Here is a 23316-nt window from a genome sequence, read left to right as displayed (position 1 = left end):
AGAAAAGGCGGCCCTGCACAGTATAACATCCTACAATCTTTTCTCACCAAGCTCCCAGACCTGCATTGAGCTTTCTGACATCTGATTCCAGTGTTTTAAGTGCCAACACAGTCTCCAAACTGCAGGGCTGCTTGTCTCCTCTTTCTACTCACTCATCCCCCTCGGGCCCTTCCCCCTCCATAGCTTATAATGGACCAAGCAAACCCGTCTTCACTTTGCTCCTCTATAATGAAGACAACTTTGCTAATGATAACTTTGCTAATGCACAGATACGAAGTGAGGGGGGAGGGGTGCAAAATAGCTTTTTAATTACAAAAAGAGGCTTTTTTGCCTAATAAAACCTATTACAGAGTTTCTTAAAATCGCTTGACAATTGCACTTTAAAGGGATTAACAATACAGCTATAAACATCTGTCCTCACTTAGCTTCCCCTAGTGGTGACTGCAGGCAGCCAGAATTTGGAGCTCTGTATCGGAAAAAACAGACTTTCATCCTCTGTAATAATATATTATAAAACTAAATAACTAAAATAGAGGTTGGACAATAGCTTTACATACATAAAATAACATAACATTACATATTTAATTGACATGCTACACTTACTCCTGTACTTCTGGTGCCTGGGAATTCTGAATGTTAACAATGTGAGAAGCCACAAAGTTCTTCACTTGCTCGTTGTTATCCTTATTGAGGGTGCGAAGGATCTTTCGAAGGTCGGACTGTGAAGGGTTCTTCATCAGGATGAGGTAGGCTGCCAGCCTCTTCTGGACAGGAGAGTTTCCATCTTGGAAGACTTGAACAAGCGTGCTGCGGACCTGTGATGATAGGATTCAATACTTTAGCAGGGGTCGGCAGTGAGCGTTGGAGACAGAGAATCAGACATTTCGGCTACATCCTAAGGCATGACAAGAGAAACATTCAGAAATATTTTTACCATGTACCAGATTACTGTCTGTTCTATAACTAATGGCGATGGTACTGAAGTTGTACTTTAAAAGAGACTCTGTCAGTAGGTTTATGCTATCCTATCTCAGGGTAGAATAAACTAGCGACAGAGAAGCTAAACAGAATGATGTATCATATCCTCCTGAATAAGATGGACAATAAGTAGTCCTCTCCTTATTATGTGCGTGTGCTCAGCAGTCCTGGATATTCATGAGCACCAGAAAACTCCACCCACCAGCTGCTGATTGGCAGTTATCTATCCATGCTGTGTATGAGCAGTCAACTGTCAATAAACAGCTACTGGACGGAGCTTACCGGTGCTCATGAATATCCAGGGACGAGACGAGCGGCAAAATCCCTTTGATTTTAAGGCAGAACAACCCTAGTAAAAGATTACCTTTAAAGGCTAATTTACCAATTTAACAGTGCCTTGTAACGTACAGATTAATGGGAGATCATAAATTCTCTATTCTTTTGAGCATTCATGGCTCGTGGTTCCCTTCCATGGTCTATACGCCCTGTAAATGCTCGGGTTATATCATATGCCTTACATCATCTGAGTTGGATATTTTGCGCAGAGCCTGAACAGCTGCCTTCTGCACGTCGGCCGATGGCGCCTGACTCCTGGCACATCTCAGCACAGAAGACTTGATCTGTGGATCGACGTCTTGTAAAACGTTCCCCATAATGCCAATGGCCTAAAAAGAAAGTAAAAAAATCCAATATGAGTAAAATATATAACAAATAATATGATAAGATTTACCTTTTTTTTGTTTTATGTATTTAATACCTTAAGGGTTAAGTAGGTTCTGTCTTGGTCTCCAGTACATTCATTGTCAATGAGAGATGACATGTAATTGGCCACATCAGTTAACTCAGGAGTGATGGTGTTTTTGTATTCATAGAAGCTGGTAACATAAGACATAGGAAGGATTAAGCATGGTGCAAAAGCAATTTTTCTATAGGCCTTAGGTTTATTGTGTGTGCTCTGCTCACTCACTACACTTGATTCCGATTCTCCCCTGCAGACTGGCTTGCATTTGTTTTCCTCCCTTTCTACAGTCTGCATAAGCTATCCTTAAAGCTTTCTCTTCCCTCTGTCCATACTGTGAGCTGGTGTGTAGGTCTCTACCCTATCCTGCACCTGTGTCTGATAGAAAATGCGCCTGTGCAAAAAAAAAAAAAAGTTGTTACATTGTTTTCCTTATGAATTTAATTTATCTACAGTGATGCGCAACACCATTTATCACCACCAGATGTCACTGTTACAGTGCATCTCAATAGAACATGAAAGCTTGAACAATTTCTGAGATACTTTTGTCTTTTAATTCCTAACAGTCTCCAGGCTGATAAATGTTACCTGCCCTGACACACTGAAGCAAACTATCAGAACAGGAGAGAGTTTGCGGTGGTAATAAAGGACTGTCTAGAATGGATACAATTGTTACAGCTATGAGAAGTGTTAGGTCTGTACTGGATGCAATGGGAAAAACATACAGAAACAGACGTCTTCTTATCACAAAGATCATATACAAGAATGGCTGAAGTCCCCCAGTATGGAAGCTACAGATTGCAGTGATTATAATGGGGGGGCATACCCCCTCTATGCTGTCTATAGGCCATAATAAGGGATATTGACATGGTTGGAAACATGGTAGACATCATACGCAGTACAATGATAATAATTTATATTTACATAATATATTCTCTCTGTAGAAAACTCACTTGTTGACTGCGTGGCTTAAGGCATAGAAGGAAGCTCTGCTTTGGCTATACTGGGCCATGTTCAGAATCTCTCGTAAGCGCTTGGTGCACGGTCTTGGGAAAAGTCCAATTGCGTATGTGACAGTATCTCTGAGTACAGGTGAGACATCACTGGTGCGCAGCACCTGAAGGATAGCTCCGAAACACTCGGGGGTCCCACACTGGGTAAGGGCTTGAAGAGTGATAGGGCTGGAAATAAAACAATAAATTAATAGTAAATATAGTTTATAGTCATAATAATATTCAAAGAAGTCCACACTTATTGTATTCATGATAATAAATCCAGAAAGCTTTACTGTTACTAAGTTTTACTAAGCTTTAGTGTTATTCAATGGACTGTGGTGCAATGCTGACATCTAGTGGTCGTAACTGGAACTTCAATACTGCTGAACAAAGACCTGCAGCAATTATCTAGGATTACTAAAACAGCAGCAACCAAAGTTCAGTTAGTGTAAGGCCTACGGATATGGTAAGACCATGATCAGGCTATACATCTGAACTATACATCAGTATACCGGCAAAACAGTATGCCAGTATATACTTACTACAGGTCTGTAAAGGTTCTATGTCTTGCCCATTTCCCCAAAAACATCATTCTGGCTATATACTGTATACTGCACCACAGTATACATCAACTTTGATGTATTTTGCAGCCCATGTAACATTGCAGTGCCCATTGGCTGATCACATGTTATCCTGCTCCTGGGACCTACTGTGAACTGTGTGTGAACTTGACAGAAAGTCTTCCATTTCCCTACAAGGCCACCACAGGCAATATGAAGCAGTGCACAGTTCTCATTAAAGGGGTACTCCAGGGGTCCTTTCAAATAAACTTTTTCAGAAAGTCATATAGATTTGTAATTTACATCTATTTAAAAATGTCAAGTCTCCCCATACTTATCAGCTGCTGTATGTCCTGCATGAAGTGGTGGATTCTTTCCAGTCTGACACAGTGCTCTGTCCAGAACAGTAGCAAATCCCCATAGAAAACCTATCCGGCTCTGGACAGTTCCTGACATGGACAGAGGTGGCAGCAGAGAGCACTGTGTCAGAATGAAAAGAATCCACCGTTTCTTGCAGGACATGCAGCAGCTGATAAGTACTTGAGATTTTTAAATAGAAATAAATTACAAATCTATATAACATTCTGAATTCTGATTTTAAATCAGAATATTATATTATAAAGGGAATCCTTTCAACCAAACAATTTTTGTAAATTACCTTGATAACTGCATCAGTCTTGGGACAAGGGGGCCCAGGGTGTCATTGTTGAGGGTCCGCAGGGCAGTAACAAGCTTGTGGAAGGTGTTTGCCCTCTGCTGGTTCAGTTCTGACGTTGACACTTCCTGCAGTTCCATCAGGTTTTTCAGGACGGCATCTTCATTAGCAGAATGAGCCTCAACGGCCTCCAGGGCCAGGTACTTTGGTTTCTGTGAATCTATGAAGAATACAGGGACATGTGTTATGGATATACTGTATGGTTGTCTGAAGTGACTGTGCCCCTTATAGAAGTATACAATCCCATAGATATCTTCTATAGAAGGGGCTGATACATTAGCCATCCCCCTTACCCCCTTATTAGACAGTTGTTTTGGGGACCCTGATTGACTAAAGAGATGAATACAAATCACCCATAGACCACTGTTCTCTAATCTGTGGTTCTGCTGTCCTGACATGCTGGGAGTTGTAGTTCTGTAGCAGTTGGAGAGCCATAGCCTATAGACTGTTATGTGCTAGACCTTTGGCCCACCAGCTGTTGCAAAACTACAATTCCCATCATGCCTGGACAGCCGAAGGCTGTCCAGGCATGATGGGAATCGTAGTTTTGCAACAGCTGGAGGGCCAAAGGTCCCCTATCCCTGGAAATAGTGCAGGAGAACAGATCCACACCTGGAAACTCTCTGTTGTTAGTCTTGGAGGAGTCTTCCAGCTTCAGTGTCTGAGTCACCTTTGCCATCATGCCGTACTGATTCCTGGAATAAATAATAGTAGAAAGATTTAGTAATAATGCAACAGGAAGGATAGAATCTACATATACCTCAGGTATATATGAGTAAATATTACCTATTACACCTTGTAAACTAAGCAAATTAAAATGTAGAGGGGCCTCCGCAGCAAACATTAAAAGAGTTCCCCTTCCATGGCTGGTAATCACTACAAGATCCTTAGGCCCCATGCACACATCTGGAAAATCTATCTGGATTTCTGACCCATTGAATTCTATTGAGCATGGACACCCGTCAGGATTTTTTCTGAAGGGTGTCCGTGCTGGGAAATAGGTCAGGAAAAATATATGTCCTATAATTGTCCGGAATTCCAGCATAGAACCAATTTGGGATAAGCTGCCAGCCAGCCCAGGCCTGCGTCAGCACCTGGGCAAGTGCCATTGGCATACAGTTAAATGAGGTGCTTTGTCTCACAGGACCAGGAGCCATTGGCTCACAGCCCTGCCAATCACTGTTCTGGCCTCCAGCTATGAGAATCATCAATTATGTGTGTACACAGAGCTGGGAGATAGAGGGAGAAGCCGGAGGGGAGTATGTTTTTTGTCTTCTCCATTTTTATGGTCAAAAAACACTGATGGTTGCCTGAATAGCTTCCTGACCATTAAAATGGCCACAGACATGTGCAGGAGGCCTTAAAGGTGATATCCAGGATTAAATAAAGCACAGCTACCTTCTTACAAAAGCAGTTCCACCCCTGTCCTCAGGTTATATGTGGTACTACAATTCCGCTCTATTCACTTCAACAGAACTGAGCATCAAAATCCCACACCCAAACCGAGGACAGGTGTGGTGCTGTTTCTGCCTGAAAGCAGCCATGTTTTTCTAAGCCTGGATAAACCCTTTAACCAGTCAGGAAAGAAGGACTTGGCCGCTTCCCAGCTCCTTTCCATAATTCCTTGGTAATTCTAAATACTGTGCAGGACTTGTGGAAAGGTGATCCCAGCAGCATAGGGTCTCACTATCTATAAGCAGCCCCTCCTGTGCTGTCATTTTGAGGTAATCCTTTAGGTGTTGCTCTTACTTTTAGAAAGGTGATGCCAGCAGCATAGGGTCTCACTATCTATAAGTAGCCCCGTCCGTTCTGCCATTTTAAGATAATCCTTTAGGTGTTGTTCTTACTTGTGGACAGGTGATCCCAGCAGCATAGGCTCTCATCTCATTATAAGTAGCCCCGCCTGTTCAGTCATTTTAAGGTAATCTTTAAGGTGTTATTCTTACTTGTGGGAGAAGGGAAGGAAGAGATGAGTCTCCACACAGGATGCATCTGTCAAATGTCTTCTTTTTGTATCCAGGGTGTACTGACAAGACTGGCTGCTGCTGACCAGTGTGGACAATGGGGTATTCTGGGAGAAGAACATATCAAGTCATATAAACATACAACCAATACACTCTACACGTTATATCTGCTGCTATCAGACTATGTACATACCAGTCCTTTAAAGACCGCAATAGGGCTGACATAGTCTCTGAATGGAGTGAACCGGTCACATGTCTTCAGGTTTGTGGTGACAGTAACGTCGGCGCTTCCCTTCTTTCCTGCGCTTACTTCCCTTCGACATGTTCCATAGACAGTATCCTATAAGAGAGAGTAAAAAGAAAGAGATTGAAGAGAATTATATTTAGAAGTAATGGTCTCCAACTTGTGTTGTGAAACTACAAGCATGCTGGGAGTTGTAGTTCTTCAACAGCCGGAGATCCTCGGGTTGGGGGATTTACTATTACAAGGCCGTATTAGGTGTTATATTACCATGTCACTGGTTTCCTGTGTCTCATCTGGAACAAGGAGAGCTGAGATGATGCCTCTCTTAATATTCAGAATATTGGTAGGTTCCTCTTCCTTAGGATATAAAATGACATGTGTTCCATACTGAAAGCTGAAGTTGACCTCATACCTAGGAGGAGACATTTGCAGATATGAGAAATATATAAGGACACAGTAACACTTATACAGAAGGAAGGACTAAGCTTCTCCTGGGTCCTAAGGTGTCTCATATTGGCACCATGGCCCCTTGGCCGAATATTTTCTATGAAAATTAGTAGACGGAAACTATGTAAATATTTGACCACTGCCTTCTAGACCTTATACATATAGTTACTGTCGTAAAGGACGTAAATCAAGACTTAGAATATTAGCCTATAAATAAACCTTGTTGTAAACATCATCAAAGCTATGAAACCTACCGAGGTATACCATTGATGATGGGCTCTGCTTCATATTTCAGTATTGTCAACTGTGTCAGAAAGTTAAACAGATTTGTAATTTACTTCTATCTGAAAATCTCCAGTCTGCCCATACTTATCAGCTGCTGTATGCTCTGCAGGAAGTGGTGTATTCTTTTCAGTTTGACACAGTGCTCTCTGCTGCCACCTCTGTTTATGTCAGGAACTGTCCAGAGCAGGAGAGGTTTTCTATGGGGATTTGCTGCTGCTCTGGACAGTTCCTGACATGGACAGAGGTGGCAGCAGAGAGCACTGTGTCACACTGAAAAGAATACACCACTTCCTGCAAAACATACAGCAGCTGATAAGTACTGGAAGACTTGAGATTAAAAAAAAAAATTAAAAATCTTTATAACTTTCTGAAATCTGTTGATTTTAAAGAAAAATATTTTTGTTGGAGTACCCCCTTAAAATAACCACTTACTTGGACATAGCATTGGAGAAGTCTTCTGAGTTCTTTGCCTTCTTGTAGAGGGCTTTGCCTTCAGAGCTTACTCCGTACACCTCTCGCAGGGTGCACTGTTTTATCCTCAGGATGAAGTTGCATAATTGTGGTACTTCCAGTTCTACCTATTATATAAAAAGTCAGGATGTTTAGAAAGTTAAATATTATATCTATATCTCTATCTATCTAAATATCTATATATCTCAATGTCACATCTATACAGTCCAGCCATATCCACTTACCTTGCAGTTAAACTTGGATCCGCTCTGTGAATCGGCCGTACCAGTCACCCCACTTGTCGTAGAAGCCTCATAATTATATGTATATTTCCTAAGATGTCTGAATTTGATTGCATCTCCTAAAAGGAATGTACAGGAAAATGAGGCCAACTCTATATAACCTACACATTAACTAAAATAAAAACCTTACCCTATTCCCAACCTTACTTATCTAGTCTTTATGGCCTATCATTTTATACACCCAAAATACTATTGGGTATATCAGATACAACATCCCTCCTTAAAGGAGAAGTCCGGTGTAAATTATTATTAAAGTATTCTATTGCCACCCAAAAGTTATACAAATTACCAATATACACTTATTACAGGAAATGCTTATAAAGTGCTTTTTTCCCTGCACTTACTACTGCATCAAGGCTTCACTTCCTGGATAACATGTGATGTCACTTCCTGGATAACATGGTGATGTCACTTCCTGGATAACATGGTGATGTCACTTCCTGGATAACAGGGTGATGTCACTTCCGGGATAACACAGTGATGTTACTTCCTGGATAACACGGTGATGTCACTTCCTGGATAACATGGTGATGTCACTTCCTGGATAACATAGTGATGTCACTTCCTGGTTAACATGGTGATGTCACGATCCAACTCCCAGAGCTGTGCGGGCTGTGGCTGCTGGAGAGGATGGTGGCAGGGGGATGCTCAGTGTCCCTCCAGTGCCCTGTGTCCCTTAGTATCCCCCTGCCATCATCCTCTCCAGCAGTCACAGCCTGCACAGCTCTGGGAGTCGCATTGTGACATCACCAATTTATTTAGGAAGTGACATCACCATGTTATCCAGGAAGTGACATCACCATGTTTATTCAGGAAGTGACATCACTATTTTATCCAGGAAGTGACATCACCATGTTATCCAGGAAGTGACATCACCATGTTATCCACGAAGTGACATCACCATGTTATCCATGAAGTGACATCACCATGTTATCCAGGAAGTGACATCACCATGTTATCCAGGAAGTGATATCGCCATGTTATCCAGGAAGTGAAGCCTTGATGCTGTAGTAAGTGCAGGGAGAAAAGCACTTTATAAGCATTTCCCATAATAAGTGTATATTGGTGATTTGTATAACTTTTGAGGGGCAATGCAATTCTTTAATAAAAAATTTCGGCGGACTTCTCCTTCATGCTGGGTTCACACTATGTATATTTCAGGCAGTATTTGGTCCTCATGTCAGGTCCTCATAGCAACCAAAACCAGGAGTGGATTGAAAACACAGAAAGGATCTGTTCACACAATGTTGAAATTGAGTGGATGGCCGCCATATAACAGTAAATAACGGCCATTATTTCAATACCACAGCCGTTGTTTTAAAATAACAGCAAATATTTGCCATTAAATGGCGGCCATCCACTCAATTACAACATTATGTGAACAGAGCCTTTCTGTGTTTTCAATCCACTCCTGGTTTTGGTTGCTATACAGCCTCACAAATACAGCCTCAAATATACATAGTGTGAACCCAGCCTCAAGGTGGAAGGATAACGCCTATTCCCATTTTCATTTGATCAAGCTAGGTAGATTTGCATTCACAAGCTTCTCTTTCAAATCAACTGGTGCCAGAGATTTGAATTTACTTCTATTAAAAAAAAAAAAAAATCTCCGGTCTTCCAGTACTTATCAGTTGCTATATGTCCCGCAGGAAGTGGTGTATTCTTTCCAGTCTGACACAGTGCTGCCATCTCTGTCCATGTCAGGAGCTGTCCAGAGCAGCAGCAAACCCCCATAAAAAACCTCTCCTTCTCTGGACAGTTCTCTTCTATATATATATATATATATATATATATATTTCTTTATTTTTTTCCTGAACTACTCCTTAAATGGGGTGGGTTATCAACTTTAGACAATACCTTCTGTTGGAACAAATCCCTGATCATATGGTCCTATTTCTGGTCTCCTATTAGTGATAGTAGGGGAATCTGTTCTCAAGTGCTTAATCTCTACAGCGCCCCCCAGAGGCGAAATACCAAAAAGACATAGATTTGGTTTGTCTACTACAACGATATGCAGGGTCTTAAAGAGAGTTCATGTTTAGGGAGAAATTGTTTGATTACGGACTAGCTGATTATAAGTGAATGTGGCCAGCCATGGCATCAAATAAAAGTTATAGAAGTCAAAGTCATTTGGAGGATGTACGATGTACAAGATGTGAATTGTGCATGCGGCTTCACGATCAGTCTTCTCTAGTAATTTCATCAGACTGTGACCAGAAAATCAGCATATATATCAGCAATGACATATATGTAAATCACCACTAGGTTTGCACTAGGTGAACACTAGAGGGCGCCAGTCCCCCACATTACTCTGATGTAACAGCAGCCACTTTCCAATGAGCGAAAGTTTATCTCATACTTTGTCCTATCTAGAACAACGTGTCCCTCTTCCAGGGATCAGGATTGGCCTCCGATACAAAGGTTAAACACACAGTACATATTTCATGATCCCAAGGAAGATTATCTGCAATAAATAATTATCCACACTGATAGGCCGGGCATGAAGTCACCTCACTGCCTGCTGTTTACCAGGCTGACTAGGACTTGGTACCATAGTCCACTCCAAAATCAGAGGGAAGCAATGGCGCAAGACTGGAAATCACCTTGTCTGTTTTAATCCCTATATAAATATATAGCTTTTATTTGTATATTATCAGCTACTAAGGGTCCCGGGCTTATACAGCTATCCAGCTCTAGTCATTCCCATTCTATAAAAGAAGTAAAGGATAACCTTACTTGGACAGCTGAGATTCTGGCTTTCTGTCCCATCTTCTTCTGCAAATGCAATAGAAATAAAAATCTTAGCTTGCATATAATAACAAATGACATCCCTAATAACCAAAAGGCCATCTAAAACGTTTTATTGTGTTTTTTTTTTAACAACCGTGGTCACGCTTTGCTCTGTTTTTTAAAACTTTTTTTTTAAAGGGATTATCCAGGATAAGAAAAAAAAAAATTGTCACTTTATTGCAAAAACAGCGCCTCCCCTGTCCTCAGATTGTATGTGGTATTACAATTCAGCTCCATTCACTACAAAGAAGCCGAACCCCTTACCTGAACTGAGGACGGGGGGGGGGGGGGGGGGGGGGGGGGGGCGCTGTCTCTGGAAATAAGCAGCTGTATTTTTAGAAGCCTGGATAATTCATTTAGGGGTGTGTTCACACATGCAGAAACACAATGAAAATGCAACAAGAAGGCAACATTTGGTTGCAGTAATAATCATTTAATTATCGTTCTTTATGGTGCGTTTACATGGAACGATTATTGTTCGAATTTTTGCAATACCGATTGCATCGGAGCGATAATCGGCTCGAGTAAACACAGCGAACGATCAAGCGACAAGCGAGAAATCGTTCATCTTGATCTTCTCAAATGCTCTCAAATTGTCGTTGGTCGTTCGCTAAAAAATTCGCAGATCACTTCGTGTAAACAGATTATCAAAGATTCCCCCTATGTGTGAGATGGGCTTAAGCGATCTTAAAAACGATTGCAATAACGATTTTTCTAACGATTTATTCATCTAAAACCCAAATTGTTGCTTCAAAATCGTTAAACGATCAATTGGGCAAATTATCGCTTCGTGTACACGGACCATAAGCAATGACAGTCGAGGTCTGAACATTCCCGTAACATGATAATTATTCGTTACTTATTGCACTGTAGACTTTTATACAAAGCCTTTACAGCCGCTTACTGGCACGTTCTGATGCTTTCTACATACATGTCTGGTATATTACTATACTATCTATCCATATGTAATTTCAATCCATCTAATTCTGTTTAAGGGGACATAATCTGAGGTTGCTGGGGCAGCGGTCTAAAACAAGATGAGAAAATATGACTTTACTGAAAAAGTAGTAGATACTTGGAGCAAACTTCCAGCAGATGTGGTTGGTAAATCTACAATAACAGAATGTAAACCTGCCTGGTATATACGTATATCTATCCTAAAAGAATAAAAAGGGTAATAATATAAGGGCAGATTAGATGGACCAAGGGGGCTTTTTCTGCCAAAAATCTTCTTTGTTTATTTGTCTCTCTACATACATTGATCAGCAGTAACATTATAATCTCATGCCTGATATAGTGGTATGCAGCCGCACACCCAGCAGGCTGTGATACATAGAGTTTTCTGACATCTTCCCATCATAACCAGCACTGACTTTTACAGCAATTAATTCTATATAAGCTTCTGGGATCAGACCAGTGGCGTAGCTACCATAGAGGCAGGGTATGCAGTTGCTATGGGGCCCATGCAGTAGGGGGGCCCGGAGGAGAAGGTGACAGTGCGTGTCCTTCTGCTTAACTCCTTATGTACTGCAGTGTGTAATTAACCCAATGTTTACTTACAAGCTGCAACACAAAAAAGGGTTAACAAGCAGAAGACAGAGATCTCTGCTTCACTGCCCTGATAACCTCTGACCTTTTTTTTGCTGCTACAATCAAGTAGGGAAATGTGCAGGGCTTTGTGCTGAGGTCAGGGGTTATCGGGGCACGAGCAGTAAAGCAGATATCTCATTGACTTTTGAACATTGGGTCACTGACTGCAGTACATAAGGGGTTAAGCAAAAGTTAGTCTGCTTCTGCACCTAGGTATTTAACCATAAGGGCTCCTAGTGGGCCCTTATAGGTAAAAACAGTGGAATGTCAAAGCAAGCAGCCACAAGAGATTTCATTTTATTGGCCACATCACAGAGTATATACTGTGTATATGTGTTTATATATAATATTCAGGGCTTTGTGTTGTGCGTAGGGGAGGGGGCCCCTTAAAATATTTTGCTATGGGGCCCAGTGAATCCTAGCTACGCCCCTGGATCAGACAGACCAGGCTTCACTCTCCATGAACATTAATGAGTGATAGGCGCCCAATAACCTGACACTATGGCAGATACTGACCACTGTATACTGGGAGGACCTCACAAGACCAAGTAGTCCAGACATCACAGTTTAGCAGTTGCCACAGTAGCCGAGACCCTTGGGCTCACCCCATTTCCCTGCTTCCCCCTACATTAACACCCCACCTGATATTCCCCCTGGGGGGGGGGGGAATTATATATATATATATATATATATATATATATATATATATATATATATATATACATATTTTGTATTTAATATTATTGCATATATACAATAATAAATAAAAATATAATTTTATATATATACATATATATATATATATATTTATATATATATTTATAATTATTTTTTATTGTATTGCTATATATATATATATGTTACTATTAGCAGCAATAAAAAATACAAATAGAAAAATACGTATATACTCATTTTAGAACACTGTAAACCATATCTTGTATAATTTTTCATATATAAAGAGACTATATATAAAGAAGACATGTGCTCTTTTATATAGGACAATGATGTACTTTATATTTAGTGATAACAATACTTTATGAAGTTTTATATACGTATTTAAATACATAATATTTTAAGCTAAAATAGTTCAATTACATGTATTGTTATGCATTAAACTATATAGAATTTGTACGTACAGATATGTTATCAAAAATTAACATAAATTTACATTTTTCATAAGTAACCATTAAAATAATACATGTACAGGAATCATTATATATATATATATATATATATATATATATTTGCTGCCTGTTTTGTATGTATTTTTTATACTACATGGTTTTCTATAATACATTATAGTGGGCGGCACCAGTCCTGCATCCTTGTTATATAGCTGCAGTCTTATATGCTATAAATATATGCCTATAGAATTGCCCCAGGTTAATCCCTTCCTCCATTAGATCCATTACTTACGAGCTAAGATGCAACTGCTGGCGAACAGCACAAGGAGCAAGAGCGTCCTACTGCCCATGATGAGCTATGACAGCTCTCAGGAGCTCCTTATTTCCCCTGTATGCCAATCTTGGCGTCTTCTTGCGTCCCAGGGAGAGAATGAGCCTATTGCCTTGGACATGAATTTATATAGGCAGGAAAACCAGCTGAGTTATTGTGTTTGGGAGTTCAGAGCAAATTGCAAAAGGTCCAAAGGGTAAAGTTTTGCCTGGGAGATTAGTGTGATGACCTGGGCCTAGAGCTGGGAAAACAGCAGCGTAGCAGTGATAGGAGAGCAGCACCAGATAGGACACCTATAAGCCTTTCATATAGATGGGGATATGATGGCTGATAAGTGTATACAGGGCACCAATATACATCATTTATTATCACCTTATTACAGTTTTATATATATTAAGCAGCAATTATTGGGGATAATAGGTTGGAAAAAGAATGGGAAACTAGAAGGGTCCCAGTAACTTTAGCAGAAGCCATTGTGATGGTGGGATGACTGGGACAGAGCATCTCCAAAGCAGCAGGTCTTGTGGGGTGTTCCCAGTGTACAGTGGTTATTTTCTATCAAAAGTGGGCAAAGGACTGGAGACAGGGTCATCGGTATAGTGACATGTATCACCTACCGAAAAATTGTACAGACCAAGCCCCCCCCCCCCCCTTTATGGCAGCGGTGTCCCCTAAAGGCAGGGACCAGTGGACTGGGGAGCATAACAGCATTTTCAAGGTATTGACTTGGCTTCAAAATTCCTCAGATGTTAAAGTGTCTCTGTTGATAGAAAAAACTCTTGACATGTCATAGAGTCATAGAGACTTGACAAAAGTTTTGATTGGTCCAGGTTTGAGTGTTCAGACCAGTACCGATCGGGAGAACGAGCAAGGGGATGACCGAGCTGCAGTACGTCCTCTCTCTGCTCTGAGTTAGAAAAAAAAAAGAGTCACGCTCCATAGAGCTACTGGACGTACTGCAGCACGGTCTTCTCACTACTTGTTCTCCCAATTAGTACAGGTGTGGAGACTCAGGCCTGGAAAGATTTAAACTTTTCAAATGTCTCTATGACATGGCAAAAGTTTTTGTAATAACTTTGACACTTTAATCCAACCAAGTATTTGTTAGATGTCTAAAAAAAAACAAGTCAATTGACGCCTTGCAGCCTACAGGACTTAAAGAGAACCTGTCATCCCCCGTGCCGGGGCAGAGCCCGGCCAACCCATATACTTACTGCTTCCACGAAGTCCCGGTCCCAGAGCCCATCCTGCCGCCGAGAAATCCCCTGCTGAAGCCGCGCACGCGCTCACCAGTGATGAGTCTGTCGTTCATAGAGAATGACTGGAGCCGAATGACTGGAGCCCCGGCTTGGGGGGTGACAGGTTCCCTATAAAGAGTCACTGTCATTATAAATAACTTTTGACATGTCATCAGGCCTGCCAAAAGCTACTCATTGTAGTGGGTCTCACTCTCCGCTCCCCCGCCACTCACTTATTCTGACAATGTAGCCTCAATGTAGATTTATATTGCGGGAATTAGCCATTGAGTTGCGAAGATATAGCCGGAGAGAGATACTATAAAGTGGCCAGCCCCTTTAAAGAGTAAAATAGGTCAGTGTATAGTATTAGTAAGTGTACTCACTGTATATACTGACAGCAGCTCCCTGTGTACCTCATAGAGCTAAAATCACACTCCCCTCCTCCAGACTAGGCTGCCCTGCTCTGTTTTGTTTCTGTCCATAAAATGGCCGACATGGAGGAGCATGTGACCAAGCCCTGGCCCCAGTGTCCACCACTGAGCCTGTATATGTCTATGGAGGACACAGGGGGGCGAGGCATGGTCACATGCTCCTCCATGTTGGCCATTTTATGGACAGAATCACCACAGAGCAGGACAGCCCAGTCTGGAGAAGGGGAGTGTGATTTTAGCTCTATGAGGTACACATGGAGCTGCTGTCAGTATATCCAGTGAGTACACTTACTAAGGCTGGGTTCACACTACGTATATTTCAGTCAGTATTGTGGTCCTCATATTGCAACCGAAACCAGGAGTGGATTAAAAACACAGAAAGGATCTGTTCACACAATGGTGAAATTGAGTGGATGGCCGCCATACAACAGTAAATAACGGCCATTATTTCAATACAACAGCCGTTGTTTTAAAATAACAGCAAATATTTGCCATTAAATGGCGGCCATCCACTCAATTTCAACATTGTGTGAACAGATCCTTTCTGTTTTTAATCCACTCCTGGTTTTACTTGCAATATGAGGACCACAATACTGACTGAAATATACGTAGTGTGAACCCAGCCTAAGGCTATGTTCACACTATGTAACTGTGCGGCTGTATTTTTTATGCGGCTGAAACTACGGCCGTGGGAAAAAATAGACATGCGGCTCAAAACATACGGTCATTTACTTGGAAATCTGGTTCAACTAAAAATAACTAATAAAATCTTAAGAAAGTGATGCAAACACCTCTGGATGCATCTGGGAAAGCAGGGAACACAGTTTACATGAATCGCTATTACCGGGGTTTGCGATCCTCTGCACTAATGCCGATGTCTCTCATGGTTATTCTATTAAAATAATAAAACACATTTTCGTTGTAATAAAGTGCCTTACGTTGTTCAATAATTAAATTTAAAGGAATCCATCATTTTGCAATTAAATATACTGTTAAAAAAAAATAGATATATAAATAAATGTATATTTATATATATATTTATTTTTTAACAGTATATTGAATTGCACAATGATGGATTCGTTAGAATTAAATTATTGAACAACGAAACTGAATTTATTTCATCGAAAATGTGTTTTATTAATTAAATATTAATTAGTACAGGAAGCTCCAGTAAGCCGTTAATTCATATTGCCGGCAATAGAGCATTCTGTACTAATCATCACTTTACTTTAATGAAAACATCAAATGTTTCTTCTAATTATGTTATCACAATAGCATTATTAGAAGAAACATTTAGAATTGCGTTTTTTTTAAATTATTTATTTATTAAAAAAAAAAACGCATAGGGTCCCCCCTATTTTTATAACCAGCCGGGTTAAAAACCAAACGACAGCAGCCTGGTAACACCAGGGTGGGAAGAGCCATTGGTTTAGGCCCTCCCCAGCCTAAATCTTACCAGCCTGCTGACGCCCGGTCCAGGAGCGCCAATTTTGACGCTCCTGGACCACTGGCACCCGGCTCTTCCCAGTACCCCTGGTGGCATTGGGTACTGGGGTAATAATAGGGGGTTAGTGTTAGCCATTTTATACCGGCTAACACTAGGCCCCAACTTAGTAATGGATTCTGTCTAGTAGACGGCTTCGACTACTAAGTCTATAAAGTAAAGAAATAAAGACAAGACACAAGTTAAAAAATTTTTTTATTCAAATAAAAACACCCCCACACCCCTCATTGACCATTTTATAAAAAAAAAAAAAAAAAAACGCTGGTCATCGACGTAGTCCACGGAATCCGACGTAATCCCCAGGATACCGATATCTGAAAAACAAAAAGGGAGAAACACACAAAAAACACACAAACAGGAGCACAAAACCCATCATTGTGAGCGGTGTTGTGCACCTTACAGTATGCAGCTTCTTTACAGATCGCTGCTTACAGTCTGGCCCCCAAGGGGTTAAGGGAGGATGTATTGCATCCCCCTTACCCCTTGGGGGCCAGACTGATGTCAGACTGCACCCATCCCAGCAAGGAAGGGGTTAACTGACCCCCCCTTCCTTGCTGGGAGGGGTGCAGTGCTGGGGAGGGGGTGGGGAGAGCTCTATACTCACCCCGATGTTGTCTCTTCGCTGGTCCGCAGCACAATAAAGTCACTGTACTGCGGACCGGCTCATTATATGTGCACTGAGCCGACCAGCCAATCAGCTGAGCGCACATATAATTCTAAATGTTTCTTCTAATAATGCTATTGTGATAACATAATTAGAAGAAACATTTGATGTTTTCATTAAAGTAAAGTGATGGTTAGTACAGAAAGCTCTTTTGCCGGCAATATGAATTAACGGCTTATGGAGCTTCCTGTACTAATTAATATTTAATTAATAAAACACATTTTCGATGAAATAAATTCAGTTTCGTTATTCAATAATTTAATTCTAACGAATCCATCATTGTGCAATTAAATATACTGTCAAAAAATAAATATATATAGAAATATACATTTATTTATATATCTATTTATTTTAACACTATATTTAATTGCAAAATGATGGATTCGTTAGAATTAAATTATTGACCAACGAAAGGGACTTTATTACAAAGAAAATGTGTTTTATTAATTTAATATATTAACTATTAGAGGCATTGGCATTCGGCATCATTGCCGGCTATTTTTGAAGTACTCCGTACGGACCGCCTGTCATTCCACGGCCGCATGTCCAGCCGCAAACAATGGTCTTGTTCATTTTTTAAGGGTCCGTTTACGATCGGGCCGTAGATTCATACATAGTGTGCACTGTGCAGCCGTATATCGTATACTTTCCAGCGTACGCATGAACCACCAAAAATACCGCCGCACAATTACAGCCGCACATACAGCCGCACAGTTACATAGTCTGAACCTGGCCTAATACTGTATACTGAAAATTTTTCGATAAAGTGGCCAATCCCTTTAAGGGTGGGTTCACACTGAGGAATCCACACAAAGAAGTCCCCGCTTGCATTTTTGCCCCTCCCATAGACTTGATTCTATGGTTGGGCAAATTCCTTCGTCTGCTGAAAGAATTGACATGGCAATCCTTTCGGTGGACGGCGGAAGCTGCCTGTGCATAGAATAGAGTGTATGGCACAGGTGGAGGTGCGAGCGGTGGCGAGTGACAGAATCCGCAGGAACTTCTCTGTGCGGATTCCTCAGTGTGAACTTACCCTAAAGGTTCTAATGTCTGCATGCCGGATACAAGACACCTAAAGAGGTCAGGGCTGTTTGTCAGTATAAGAGGGACCTACATATTAAGCAGATAGTGTAAGGCTGTTAGCACTCACCTCCCCCTCATTCCTTGCTTGCCGCCTAAAAGACCTCAATCAGTAGATATTGAGCTTTTCAGCTGATTGTTGCCTTTCAACATGCGCTGGCGGCCGTATTTTACATTGTAGTTGATGGTTAATTGAATTGTGGGCACACCCATCGGTGAAATTTTATTGTAAAAAGATAATTTTCCTGCAACCGATGCAGGAGTATCGGCTGCAGCAACGTGCCGGACGTCGCCCGGCAGTATAACACAGTTTGTTGCTTTGCAATAGGAACATAGCCATTCTCTGAAGGAGAGGAGGCACTGCTGCAGACAGTGATGGTCAGAGTGGCCACTTCCTTGTGTCAAAAATAACACCAGAAGGGACCGGGCACTGTCGGAACAGCAGTGACACGAAAGGAAAGGAAGACATTGAACCCCCCCCCCCCATCTATTTCGGTGCTTCTTTAAATGCTGAGAACCTAACCTATAGAGATCAAGGATATTCCCAATTCTCATGACTACTGCCATCAAAATAAAGAGCTGTGGTCTAACAATAGTTACCAAAAACACCCATATATGGGTCAAGGCATAGGGTGGCAGATAGGTAAATGTGTCACTTTTCAAACCTTTCACTTTTGGCACCCGCCATTTAGAAAAGCTTTTGACAGCCTCCAGATAGGTTCAAGAAATCTTCAAGAGTTTATTGTACAACCAAATACAAATACATAGCTTTTCTATGGGGTCCAAACATTGGTTGTACTTATTAATGTAAGTGGGACTAAACTGCAGTGCCAGGTGCAGCCATATTTATACATTGACAGTGCTTTGCCCATGTAGACAATGAAGGTGAGGTCGCAGTCACGGCCTCCTCATTCTTCTGACTAGTGGAGGTCCTGGTGGTCTGAACCCCATTCTTGAAATCTCCTACGTTAGTGAAGATGCACTTGACTCTTCTAGAAAGCTCTGGAAAGTTTTTCTTCTTTGTTGTTTTATATTGCTTTATTTACTCATATACAGAGCTGTATTAAGTTCATCTGTTGCCCTAGATCTATTGGTGTCATCTCAGCTCCCACAATGCATCACTCCCCGCTAACTGGAAGCCAATTTCTAAATTCAAAACCCTGTATAGTATTTTATTTATTTTTCATGCAAATCTGGAATAACAAAAAGTGCAAATGTCAGGACGGGACTCAGACACAAGACAGAGTAAAGCCCTGTCACTTGAACGCACCAAACTGTCCCTGCCTTTTGGTGTTGTCGGCTCTTTAACAGGCCGGCCCCAACCTGAAGACTGGAAACTACTCCAGATAAGGTCTAACACAAACACAATAAGGCTAGGCCCACAAGCCGGGTCGGTCACTAACGGTCGTCGCAGTGCAAGATCAGAACACATGAGAATAGTCAGGGAGTCAAAGCCCGGAATCAGTATACCAGGGATATGAACCAGAATCAGGATACAATAGCTAGCTAAGGCACATATTAGGAGGCTCTATAGCAGGCAGTGGGTGACAGGAGTATGCAGATACTTAAAGGAGCTGAAGTCCCCAGGAACTCAGGTCCCACATGACCTAGAGCTGACTGGTAGCTGCACCTGCCAATCAGTAATAACAGTAACACATATCAGCTGAACGCACGGCCGGGAGGCCGTGCGGCCCTGGTGTAAGTAACAAGGGACGCTGTGAGCGTGCCCCCAGCTACCGGCCAGGCCAATTACTAGGGACGCCGTTGGCACGTCCTGGCAGACAGTGGCGCGCTCCACCACAGCTGTCTATGCGAACCAGGAGCCAAGCGTGCCGGCAGAGCCTGGCTCTTGAGAGCAAAAATGATAAAGTATACAGCAGATAATCCAGAGAAGTATTGAACAATCCTCTTCAGTCCACTTCCTATTCAGTAGATCATCTGGATACAATGCAGCCATTTTCAGTCGTCAGTCCAATTCTTTTGCAAGGGCTGCAAACAAGCCTGGTACACAGGGCTGAACTCGGTCACAGTGAGGGGTTCCATGCCAAAGGGGTCATCTCAGGACAGGATAGAAGTCATAGAAGCAGATAATTAGGTACATCTATATGACGTTATTTATGTATTGTATAGAGTGTTATGTGTATGGTGGTTTTGCATTTAAATACCCTTTTCAATATGGTAAATTTACTTTTTTAATAACTTTTTGAAGTCCTTTAAAATGTTGTTTCAATGTTGCCCTAATAGGAGTTGCTGATGGCAGATCCCTTTAAGGGGTAATCCTGAAGGAGAAAAAGTAATAAATGTCCTTGTTGACAAAGCTCCTTTTCCACCTTCTATTTATCTCAGTGGTCTAAATTCTGAGATGTGTGGGTACCGCAACGCAACCATGGCAAGTTTATATCTGCATGAATTTTTCACAATACATTACCCCAATGTCTCAGAAGTTATACTTATATGTGAGAGGAAGGCAGAAGTACATCTCCAGAACCAAGACAAGTATTACTTTTCATTCTCCTAGATAGGCAATTATAAATATTTCTGTCACAGCACTCGCCCCAGCATCCCTTAATTGAGTTGTAGGGGGCACTGGATGGGGGCCATTGGGAGCTTCATCCCTTTGTTCACACACAGTATTTTGGTTTATATTTTGTCCTCATTTTGGTCAGTATTGTTAGCCAAAACCAGTGGATCCAGAAGAGGCGCAGATTTTCCCATTATAGTTAATGGCCACGACCCTGCATCTTTTTTGGCTGTTTGACTGACCTTTTTTGGGACGGCCGTCATGTTGGTGCCAAAATTCAGCTGTTTATGCAAATTAGAGTCATAGTTTGCATAAAACATCCACGTTTTGGCACCAAAATGACGTCCGTCCAAAAAAAAAAAAAAAAAAGAATGTCCATCAAACACCCCAAAAAAGATGTGTGGTCATTGTCAATGGCTGTATTGGTTATCTTTCCTGTTGGATCCTAAGCAGATAACTGTACTGTTTCCCTACAGTAAATAGTAGTATGTTCCAGCTGAATCCACAAGGACAAACACAGGAAGATGCTTGGGAGGAACGTTAAAGGGTTCCTGCAATTCCAGATTTCATGCTCTGGAGCGTCTGGAAGATGCAGCAGCATCCGACTCACACCAACTGAGTTCAATGCTTAAGCCCTAATTATTAAAGTAATTTTTATGCCGTTCTGAAGACATGAAAAGGAAAAAAAAAAAAAGACTAGGCTCTTTATTCAGGACATCAGATCAGCAAAGCTGTCAATGGCAAAAAGTTATGGTCCTCCTGGGGACCTTCACCATGGTGCCATAGCAAACACCTTATATAACTACGTGTACAGTCAAGGAAAGACACAGTGTTATTATAAGCCATTCCAATGATCCCTCTTATTTCTCAGAGATGGCTGTAGCGGGATTGAGTCTAATAAACAGAATGGATACCAGACGGATGATTCTACCTAAATTGATACATTCATTTATAGTCTAGACTGGATATAATTGTGGAAACCTCTCAGCCACAGGCAATAATAGATCTTTATAGTTTTCCGACTTTGAATATAAGCAAGAAGGTTTTAATTCATTAACAATAAAATATCTTTAACATTGAGAGGAATGGAAACCTCAACGTTGCCAACAAACAGAGCTAACAGTGTTGTCTTTGTCCCATAGATCTGAATGATGTGATCAGTGCACATCTGAAGCAAGCATCCCTAATAGACAATACCGTTTCCCCGAAAATAAGACATCCCCTGAAAAAAAGACCTAGTAGAGGTTTTGTTGAACTGCTAAATATAAGGCCTCTCCGAAAGTCAGACCTAGCAAAGTTTTAGTTTGAAAGCATACCCACTGAACAGAACACCAGGACATGCAGCTAGGATTCTTTTTAGCCCACTGCCTTTGTCCCCAACATTCCCCGTCCGTTACAGAGCAGCTGCATGCAGGACATGAAGAACATTACTTGCCACCAATTCAGATGTTCCCTTCAGCTACCGTCATTTGTAAATGTGCAGGCAAGGCGTCAAGAGGCCGGTCACTTGCCATCCCCAGTCTCCTACTGCCAGATGTAGAGCTACGCACAGTCTGCTGTTATCTTGTCGCCTGCTGCCATACTGTACACTCTGTCCCTGCTTTGCTGTACAAGGGTGTTGTGGTAAGCTCCTCCTGGTGGCTGAGCTGCTATACCATACGCTGTCCCTGCTGTGCTGTACGAGGTGCTGTGGTGAGCTCCTCCTGGTAGCTGAGAGCTGCCATACCATACGCTGTCCCTGCTGTGCTGTACAAGTGCGCTCTGGTGAGCTCCCCCCTGGTGGTCGGAAGCCGTCATACCGTACTCTCTGTCCCTGCTGCGCATGTGATGTGTGAATTCTTTTTCATGGAAAAATAAGACATCCTCTGAAAATAAGAGCTAGCGCATCTTTGGAAGCACAAATTAATATAACACATGGTCTTATTTTTGGGGAAACACGGTACCACAAGTAATCTGCAGGGGTCTGACCAGACAGGATTGATCATTGCTGGCAAATCCTATATGGATTTTGTGACAACAATATTTAGATAAAATCTCAACACAAAAAAACCCCATCCCTTTGGGATGAGTATATACACCACGGGAGGGTCCTTCAAGAGCAGTCCAAGTGACAACTTTGCAGATCAGCCTATGTTTCTTAAGCCTTTAACATGTGTCAATGATTGTATAGTAAAGGAAGAGGTATAGCCGAACTGTTCAGACCAATCTTTACGTACATGATTGTCAACCATACATTCTCTGTTCACAAATGTTTAGCTCCACACAATGCAATTGTTTATTCGACTGATGGCTGGGTCTGTAACACTAGACAATAGCCGGCCAATAATTGCTGTGATTCAGCAAGTGCAGTAAATAGGAACCAAC

At 41.6% G+C, this 23316-nt stretch overlaps 2 protein-coding genes across 2 annotated transcripts in view; one reads left to right on the top strand and one right to left on the bottom strand.

The window, feature by feature from the left end:
- The window catches only part of APOB (apolipoprotein B), a 39555-nt gene extending 25942 nt beyond the window's left edge, over positions 1 to 13613 (bottom strand). The window contains exons 1-13 of the mRNA XM_069973106.1: positions 13476 to 13613; positions 10416 to 10454; positions 7623 to 7738; positions 7360 to 7505; positions 6463 to 6607; positions 6145 to 6291; positions 5934 to 6058; positions 4600 to 4682; positions 3931 to 4147; positions 2671 to 2898; positions 1736 to 1853; positions 1497 to 1643; positions 604 to 815 (exon numbers count right to left, since the gene is read on the bottom strand). Of these exons, the coding sequence (XP_069829207.1) occupies positions 604 to 815; positions 1497 to 1643; positions 1736 to 1853; positions 2671 to 2898; positions 3931 to 4147; positions 4600 to 4682; positions 5934 to 6058; positions 6145 to 6291; positions 6463 to 6607; positions 7360 to 7505; positions 7623 to 7738; positions 10416 to 10454; positions 13476 to 13533 (1781 nt within the window). The 5' untranslated portion in view covers positions 13534 to 13613. The remainder of the gene's footprint in view (positions 1 to 603; positions 816 to 1496; positions 1644 to 1735; positions 1854 to 2670; positions 2899 to 3930; positions 4148 to 4599; positions 4683 to 5933; positions 6059 to 6144; positions 6292 to 6462; positions 6608 to 7359; positions 7506 to 7622; positions 7739 to 10415; positions 10455 to 13475) is intronic.
- Positions 1 to 23316, top strand: part of TDRD15 (tudor domain containing 15) — a 119120-nt gene that overhangs the window by 6304 nt on the left and 89500 nt on the right. The gene's annotated exons all lie outside the window — the stretch shown is intronic.

This window comes from Dendropsophus ebraccatus, chromosome 6 (genome assembly GCF_027789765.1).
Source record: "Dendropsophus ebraccatus isolate aDenEbr1 chromosome 6, aDenEbr1.pat, whole genome shotgun sequence".
In the NCBI taxonomy this organism is placed as follows: domain Eukaryota; kingdom Metazoa; phylum Chordata; class Amphibia; order Anura; family Hylidae; genus Dendropsophus; species Dendropsophus ebraccatus.
The sequence above is the reverse complement of the archived record's forward strand: the minus strand, read 5'-3'. Positions and strand labels throughout refer to the sequence as shown.